Source organism: Neomonachus schauinslandi, chromosome 9, assembly GCF_002201575.2.
Source record: "Neomonachus schauinslandi chromosome 9, ASM220157v2, whole genome shotgun sequence".
Lineage (NCBI taxonomy): Eukaryota > Metazoa > Chordata > Mammalia > Carnivora > Phocidae > Neomonachus > Neomonachus schauinslandi.
The window spans coordinates 24,469,160-24,478,274 of NC_058411.1; the positions used below are offsets into that span (position 1 = coordinate 24,469,160).

The window sequence follows — 9,115 nt, forward strand, 5'->3', positions numbered from 1 at the left end:
AAGATCCTTGTAAAGAGTCGGGACAGGAGTGCTCAGTGGATGCTGGCTCCGTTATTGTCGACAGCTCCACCTCAGTGACACCACGGGCTCTAGAACAGCACTCAACTCTCCTCCTCTAGAACCTGCTGCCCAAGTCCTGGGCAGATGCCAGGCAACGAGGGGAGATCCTGTGACTTCTTCAGCCCTCAAATATGGACTCAGACCCTCCGTCTCCTGGTTGGAACACCCTCCCTTCCCGCTGGCCCTGCATAGGCCCAGCCAGGTTCTCAGGCCTTTTTTTCCAGGGAAGTAGAGATTACAGCACACTCAGCCCCCTCCTCCTGGCTTGAGACCAAGTGAGTGCTGACTCCACCACTCACCAGCTAAAGCCATTAACTGCCATTAACTTATCAGACCCAGACCCTGTCCAAAGGAGAAAGGAAGCAAGAAGGTCCCCAGTGTAGACTCTTTTTTTTTAAGATTTTATTTATTTGACAGACAGAGACAGCGAGAGAGGGAACACAAGCAGGAGGAGTGGGAGAGGGAGAAGCAGGCATCCCGCCGAGCAGGGAGCCCGATGCGGTGCTCGATCCCAGGAATCTGGGATCATGACCCGAGCCGAAGGCAGACGCTCAACGACTGAGCCACCCAGGCGCCCCCACAGTATAGACTCTTGCCAGGAAGTGCACACTGGGTGGGGTGGGAAGCCTTAGATAAGCCAGGTGGCCTACACAGGGCATCTGGGCACTGAAAGGTGAAAGTCACCAGAGACCCATGTGGCCTTCGCCCTGTGACCTGCTGACCTGGTGCAGGGCCATGGATACCGAATGAGAAATCTAGTCCCCGAGTAACCTAGCTTTCCTCTCCCTTTTGCCCCCAGTTCCTTTGTGCTCTTACTTGGGGATCTTGGACTCTTTCGGACACAAGGCAGGCTGCCTTACCCTTGCTCTCCTGCTCAGCCCAGAGACCCCAGAGATGTGTGGGGAGATGGGGAAGAAAGGAATAAGGTGTACTCCAAACTCCTGGGCATGGAACCTCAGCCTGTTCATGAACACTGGCCCGAATACCGTCTTGTATCCAAGGAACCAAAGGAGGTGGGCTGAAAGGCCCCTAAAGACCCCACTACCCGACCCCTTTACTGAGGACACTGAAAGAGAGAAGGAGGGAGGCTGAGAGGAGCTAGGCTCAGAGACTGGAAATAATGAAGGTTAAATGAAGATTTGGCTCTCCAAAGCCTGGGGCACTAGCACTGGGCTGGGGCCGGAGGAACTTTCATGCTTGAAAGAGAAAGGCTTTGGGGCACCTGGGGGGCTCAGTAGGTTAAGCCTCCAACTTGATTTTTGGCTCAGGTCACGATCTCAGGGTTCTGGGCTCTAGCCGGGTGTGGGGCTCCTTGCTCAGCGGGGAGTTGGCTTCTCTCCCTCTGCCCCTCCTCCACCCCCTTAAAAAAAGTGAGAGAGAGAGAGAGAAATAGGTTTAGGCCTGACAGGTGGTCAACTTCATACCCTGAATGAGACTCTACTACCTGAACTTCAATTTAAAGAACAAAATAGTACTTCTATTTAAAAATTTTAGAAGTCTATTGAAAATCGTGGAATAGAATGCTGAACCCTAACTCCCTCGATGGCCAGGTACTGCAGTGGTCAGAGCTGCTGCACCCTAGACCTGGCCCCGGGCAAGCAGAGCTGGGGCCAGAACTGGAGCTCACAGATTGTTAAGATGCTGTCTCAAGAACCCCCAGGCCTGGCTGGAAATGGCCGCGGTCCTGGCCCTGTCCCTAAGGTTGAGACCTCTGGTGGCCCCCAATGTGCAGGGACAGGAGTGGGGGATGCTTCAGTCAGACCCAGAGTAGGGCAGAGGGCCTCTCCAGCCCAGCCTGGTCCCACAGGCAGGTGCTCGCATCCCCCGGTCCCACGTCGGGGCGGGAGGAAGGAGAACCTGTGCCAAGGGGGTGGCAAACTCTAATGCCTCCAGGTAGCAGGTGAGGAAAGCTTGCGGAGAGGTGGCACATGCGGAGCCTACCTAAGGCGATCAAGTTCGGTTGGTGCCCTAACCAGCAAGTGGCGAAATCCTCACCAGTTTTGGGATGAAAAACCTGAGGCCCAGAGAGGCTCGACGATTTCTGTGAGGCTCTGAAGCCCAGCCGTTTCCCCGGCCACCAGGTCGTCCCTGGCACAGCCAGTTGCCCAGAGATGAGCGCCTTGACGGGCGGAGGGGGGCGGGGGCCGCGGTTGCTTTAAAGCGCCCGGGGCCGGGCGGCGCGGGGCGGGGCGCTGTCGGAGCGGCGGGGCGCAGGGCGCAGCGGCCGGAGCGGGGTCCCCGGAAGCGCCAGCCGGGCGGGCACGGCGGGGCGCCTCCACCTGGGGCGGGGAGGGGGCGGGGGGCCGTAGGGGGTGCAGAGTGGCCCGCGTCGCCGCGGAGATGGCGCGGCACGTGCGGTGACGGTGCCCGCGCCCCGAGGGTCCCAGCCTCGCGCCCCGCGCGTCCCCGGGCCAGCATGGAGCTCCCGGAGCCCGAGCTGATCCGGCAGAGCTGGCGGGCGGTGAGTCGCAGCCCGCTGGAGCACGGCACCGTGCTGTTCGCCAGGTGAGGGCTCCCCGAGCGCCCCGGGGGTGCGGGTGGCGGGGTGCCTCGCCCGGAATGGGTTCCCGGCGGCTGGGCCCGCGCCAGGGGAGGGAAGGTTGGCCCGCTGCCCGGGCGCCGGGGCGCCTCCAGATGTGCGCCAGAGGAGCGGGCGCGGCGACGGGTGGCGCAGCCCCTTCTGCGCTTCCCCCCCCCCGCCTTCCACCGGCGGTGGGCGCGTCTTGCGGCGACTCCCCGGGGGTGGGCGGGGGTCCTCCCCGGCGGATCTCCTTACACTCTGGACAGCAGGCGCTGGTCCCCGCGCTGCGCCCTGAGTGTTCAGTCCTTGGGTGGTGCCTGAAGGGGATGCCCCGAGGGCTCGTGCGGGGAGGCTGTGCCGGGGCTCCGGGGCTCCGGGGGGGAGGGCACGGTCCAGGCCCTGGGGGTGCACATTGCCAGCAAGCCAACAGAAGGATAAACCTTTCCGAGGAAAGGACCGGGCTAGGACCAGACAACCACCAGCGAAGGGATGACAGACCCCCACGTCTCCCCGCTGGAGAGAGGTGTGAGGCGGTGCGCAGACCCCAAGGGGAAGCGAGGCCAGTCTCCAAGCTTACCTTGAGGGTCTCTAGGTAACCCCTCGGCCATCCCCAGAGGCAGCGCTCTGTCACCATGGTTTCTCAGGAGCTTCAGCTCCCAAAGCCAGCCCAGAACTTCTGAGGAGGATTTTGCAAAACCTCCTCCCCAGACAAAGGGGGAATACATTTGTAGGGCTACACAAAAGCCTAACGAGCCCTCTCAGGAGGGACTGAGAGCTTCTGCTTGTGCCACTGTTTTCTCTGTGGGCTTAGTGACCCTCTGTGGTTCTGCTACTTCCAAGCTGTGTGACTGTAGGTAGGTTACTTAAACTCTCTGGGCTTGTGTTTCCTCCTCAATAAGACTGGGATAACAGTTCTATCTACTGCTTAGGATTGTGAGGGATACATAAGTGAACCACATGTAAAGTACTCAATGTCCAGTAAGTGTAAGGAGTTCTTAATAGTACCGTTATCATCACTGGCCCAAGTCCCTACAGACATGATGAGACTAGGAGGTTCTGACCCAAGAGTGGAAGGGAGAGAGAGAGAGAGAGACAGAGACAGAGAAGAGAAAAGAGAGAGAAGGGCTTTCCTATTTGAGGACCCCTCCCCGTCGCAGCCTTCTGAACTGTTTATGGAGGGTCTGCTCTATGCCCGGCCCTGTGAGAGGCCTCGGGACTCATTGCTCTTTTCAGGGTGCCCCTTGAAGCCGGCGGGAGAGGGGCCAATGGCAGGCGGGAGGGTGTGTCCTGGCTTCCAGCTGCCTCCCTGCCTGCCCCCCCGCCCCCCACCGCACGGCTGCTGGGCCGCCGGGGCTCATGGGGCCGGCTGGGGTGCGCGGGGACCGCAGGGCTGACGCCTGGGCCTCCCCGCCGCAGGCTGTTTGACCTGGAGCCCGACCTGCTGCCGCTCTTCCAGTACAACTGTCGCCAGTTCTCCAGCCCCAAGGACTGCCTGTCGTCCCCCGAGTTCCTGGACCACATCAGGAAGGTGAGGCGGAGGTGAAGCGGCCCGGAGATCCAGCAGGACGCCCTCCTGGCAGAGAACGGGAGGCTCGGGCTGGGGAAGTTACTTCCGCCCTGGCCTGCTCTCATTCCCCTTCTGCTGCCCTCCATGCCAGAGGTGTCTGCTCCTTGCCCTCTGTGCTGAGCCGGGCGGAGCCTCAGCCAGCTGGTCCCTGCTCCACCCTTGCCCTCAGCGCCGTCCCCAGCTCCTGAGGGTGCTGTTGGCCCTGATCCCCCAGGCGCCATCTGCCTATGACAACCAAGCTGGGGTTCCCTTAGAGGCTAGTGACTCTCACAGTGCCTCAGTTTCTCCTTGTCCGGGGCAGACAGCACCGTCCCGCTGCCATGTTTAGGGCTTTGGGACCCTCAGAGGAGAGGAGCTGCCTTCACAATATAACATTGGCAGTTTGGCCACATGTTGAGTGCCTACTGTATATAGACACGGATTGCCTTGCATTTCTTTTCTTTTTTTTTCCAGATTTTATTTTATTTTTTAAAGTAATCTCTGCGCCCAGCGTGGGGCTGGAACTTACAACCCTGAGAACAAGAGTCACACACTCCACCAGCTGAGCCCCGTGGCCTTGCATTTCTGATCCTGGAAAACTGAGGGTCCTGCTTGACCTCTCTTACTCCTGGCTGGGACCCCCCCCCCCCGGTTCTGGACTGTAGTTGTGAGTAGGTGGGATTGCTCTGGCCTCTCGGGTTCACTGCTACCTTGGCCTTGGCAGGTGATGCTCGTGATTGACACTGCAGTGACCAATGTAGAGGACCTGTCCTCGCTGGAGGAGTACCTTGCTGGCCTGGGCAAGAAGCACCGTGCAGTGGGTGTGAAGCTCAGCTCCTTCTCGGTGGGTAAAGGGGCGCTTCCTGACCCTAGGCCACCACTCTCCTGGTCCTCCCTGTCCATCTGTTCTTTCTCCCCATTCCCATACCCTCAGATGACTGGGGCTGGGGGTCTGCAGCCTTTACTGCCATGCTGTGTGAGCCCTGGCAGTGCCTTGACCTCTCTGAGCCTCCAATTTTTCTTCCCTGGTGTGGCTTCTCTTAGAACCATGGAAAGTTAAAGAGTCTCTGGGATTAGCCAGTCTGCTCAGTTTCCTATCGCTGTGTGTAAAACCATCCCAAGCAAACGGTTTCTCATTTCTCTGGGTTCAGTGTGGGCAGTGGTTTCGTTGCCTGTGGTGGGGCGGGAGGCACTCAGCCAGGAGCTCACCTGGGGCTGCTGCATCCAAGGCGGCCCGTCATCCTTCAGGGTCTCTTTCCCTGTGGTGTCTCATTATGCGGGGGCCTCGCTGAGCTCCTCTGCAGAGTGGCAGCTGAGTCCCCAGAGGGCAGAGCCCCGGCCCCTGCTTGCATCCCTCCTGGTGACGGCTCAGGGAGGAGGGACCCCACTCAGGGGGCGTGAATCCTCGAGGTGTGGCTCACTGGGGGCCGCTGACGTGACAAGTCTACCCGAGTCCACTCACCTTGCCAGATGGTAAGCGCCCCGAGGAAGGGACCAAGTTAGTCTTGTCCTCTCTATCTCGAGCACCCGTACGGTGCCTAGTCTTTAGTGGATGTCCGGTAATTATTTGTGGAATAAGTAAACCATATTTTGTTCTGACAATAACAAATGAGAGCCATTATTATTCTTGAAGGCTTACTGTGTACAGATGCTGTGCTGAGAGCTTTCTGGGTTGATCTCATTTGCTTGTCCCAGCAATCTGACGAGTTGGAACTTTTACCTTCCCCGTTTTACTGATGAAGCCACTGAGGCTCAGAGAGGTCACAAAACCTGCTCAAGGCCACACAGCTCATAAATGGCGGAATCAGCAAGTGAACTCAGGTGTGTCTAGTTGCAGAGTGTGGGCTCTTAACACCGTGAGTGTTGCCTTGGAGAGGAGGAAACGGAGGCCTGGGGGCAATGACTTTGCTTGCTCTGAGCTGGGGTTCCCAGGCAAGGCCTTGGCCCCAGTCATGGGGTGACTGCAAGGCTGGGAGTAGAGTGAAATGCTTTGTTCACTATGAAGCCTCACATTGAAGGGGAAAATTGGGTCCCATATGGTACCCAAGGATTGGGGCAGAATTCTGCTCGGGAAGCATGGACCCTGTGCAGGAGAGAAGAAAGGTCCGGGCCTCAGTTTCCTCACCTGTGGAATGGAGCGATGCCTTCCCGCCTTCGGGAATGACAAGGTGCCACTTGCCTCTACAGACGGTGGGTGAGTCCCTGCTCTACATGCTGGAGAAGTGCCTGGGCCCTGCGTTCACACCAGCCGTGCAGGCCGCCTGGAGCCAGCTCTACGCGGCCGTGGTACAGGCCATGAGTCGAGGCTGGGATGGCGAGTAAGAGGCGGCCCCTGCCCGGCAGCCTCCAGCTGGCGGCCCCCATCGGTCTGTGTCTGTCTGTTGCTCTGTGTCTGTGGTAGCCCAGGCTCCCTTAGGCCCCCCTCATCTTGGTCCTTGTCCCCTTGGCCGTCCGGGAGAGGTGATAGAGCAGGACTGGGTCTCCGTCCCCCTCACCTCCAAGTGAGACGAGGGTGGCTTTTCCTTCAGGAAGGGGCTTCTGGATTTCCCCGACCCCTAGGAGCCTCTTCCCTGCCTGCCTTCTTTTCCCTCTGGCATCCCGCCTCTGCTGGGAGAGGGGCAGTGTTTGGCCACAGAGGTGGCATGGCGCTGGGAAGGTGGAGAGCTCGGAGAGCATGGGTGCTTGTCACCCACCCTCGTCAGGTGGGCCCGGGCCAAGCAGGGGAGTGGGAGGCAGAGCTTCGGGCCCCTTCCCATTTCGCCTGCCTTCCATGCTTTTCTCTCCCAGGAGCATCTGCCTTTCACAAGTAAAGAGGAGGGACTTTGTTAGCCTTCAGGGTGGAATCCCAGGTAGTGGGAGCAGGTAATCAAGGGAGCCGCTGAGGACGGGAGAGCTGACCTCATCTGGGTCTCAGATGCCCCTGCCATGTACTTTTTCTTTTGCTGTGTCCTGTTCCTGTTCCCCCATTCAGGCTGCCGCTGGGAGCTCCTTTAGTACCACTAGGACCACTCTCTGCAGGAACCGGCTAGCCAGCCGGGGGCGGGGGGCGCGGCGGGGGCGGGGGGGGGGTAGTGCAAGGAAGGAGGGGTGATTTCATTCCAGAGAGGCCTGAGTTCTGGTGGCTGTTCCTCACCACCCCCTCCAGCAGGGCTGGGGCTTATCTCCCCCCAGCCTCCTTTCTGCCGCTGCTCATGTGGACTGTGGGGCCCACAGCTCCCCACGTTCAATACCTGGTGTGTGCCTGGATGTAGGCTGCTGGATAGAAGAGAGTGTGACAGGGGAGGCCCTCTGCCCTCGCCCCGAGCTGTCTGCACTTTTACCTTCTGCTCCGTGCCGTGGTTGTATAAACTCATGAGGAATAAACCTGTTCTGTGTGCCTCTCTGACCTGTCGGGACTGGTCCTTTCTTGGGTGTTGGCTTGTGGCCAGATGAAGCTGCAGGGCAGGGGACTTAGGGCAGGGTGGAAGGATGGGGTCAGGAGGGCCAAGGCCAGGGTGGGTATAAAAGAAAGGGGAGGCTCGGGGAAGGCCAGAAGCCGGTGGCGGAGATGGAGCTAGGGGTCTGTGATGGAAACTGGCTGGCAGGGCACCAACCTCAGTTCGTCGTCTTGGGCACACAGCCAGACTACATTTCCCAGCCTCCTTTGCAATTAGTGGGGCATGTGACCGAGTTCTGGCCAATGGAATGTGTGGACATGTGCACCACTTCTAGACCTGACCCCCTAAAACTCCTGCATGCTCCTCTGTGCTCTGTCATCCCTTCACCAGCCTGATGCAGATCTTACAGTGACCTTGAGGGCCGTGTGTTGAAGGTGGCAGAGCCACAAGGTAGAAGGAGCCTGGGTCCATGAATTGCCGCTTGGAGGAGAGCACCCACTAATCAGAAGTGCCTGGTAGGACCCAGGAACTTCTCCATCCTGTGGAACGAGGACTCACCCATTTTGAATTTTATAGGAAAGAGACACAAACTTCTGTTGTGTTTGTGTCATTATACATTTGGGGTTGTTTTGTTACAACACACACCCACACTAATCCACGGGCTGAAGCAGTTCACTGGTCAGGAGTCTGGGAGCCCACCTCCTGGGGGACAAGGTGAGGCCAGGGAGAGGAGTGGGCCAGGTGCCAGGACAGCAGGAAAAGGCACCAAAGAGTCATAGGTCTCTGAGGAAAGCTTCTAGAACCTCCCTGGATGGGCAGGTGCCAATCCCAGAGTGGGCTTTTTTAAGGAGATTAAATGGGTTTACCTGGGGTGTACACTGGAGTTGAAGAGCAAGTATGAGCATGTGTGAGTGTGTGTGAGTGTGTGTGAGTGTGTGTGTGGTCAGGAGGATGGGGCAGATGAGGGTAGAGACCCAGCCAGGGACATGGGGATGGGCAGCAGCATCAAGAGTGGGCCTTGCGTGAACAGGCTTGTGGGGCCCTGGAGCCGGGCTGTGAATGGTTGCACCCGGCCCCCTGCCCTTGCCCTGAGCCTTCAGTTTTCTTAGCCAAGACCGATGTTGCTGATGCCACCAGGGCCTCCCTAGCTCCCAGCTGGAGCCTCGTTTTGGGGGGAGAGGCAGAGGGAGAGGGAGAAGCAGGCTCCAGGACCCCGGGATCATGACCCGAGCCAAAGGCAGACGGTTAACCAACCGAGCCAGCCAGGCGCCCCTGCTGAATCTAAGACTTCATGCTCTTTCACCTGTAAAGTCTTCCATGGGCATGTGTGGCTGATACCTTTTCCCCCTTAATCCACGCCATCAACATACCTGCCAAGATGAGCAGGATCTCTCAGCATCGCCTAATGCCCGGGCTTCTTCCAGGTTCCCCCAATGTCTTTTGCAGGTGGTTTGTTCAGTCAAGGACCACACATTGCTTCTGGTTGGGTCTCGTCTCTTAACCTTCTCATTCTCAGCCCGCCCCTGTCCCAGGTTTTTGATTTGTGGGAGAAACCAGCTCACTTGTCCAGTGGCATCTCCAGCGTTCTGACTTGGCTGATGCTTTCTCGGG

General features: G+C 58.8%; 1 protein-coding gene across 1 annotated transcript; it reads left to right on the forward strand.

The window, feature by feature from the left end:
- Positions 1-2,451: 2,451 nt before the first annotated feature.
- Positions 2,452-7,512, forward strand: NGB (neuroglobin). The gene is made up of 4 exons (XM_021679592.2): positions 2,452-2,565; positions 3,998-4,109; positions 4,852-4,971; positions 6,315-7,512. The coding sequence occupies exons 1-4, from the start codon at positions 2,477-2,479 to the stop codon at positions 6,447-6,449; spliced, it is 456 nt and encodes a 151-aa protein (XP_021535267.1). The 5' UTR covers positions 2,452-2,476; the 3' UTR covers positions 6,450-7,512.
- Positions 7,513-9,115: the final 1,603 nt, after the last annotated feature.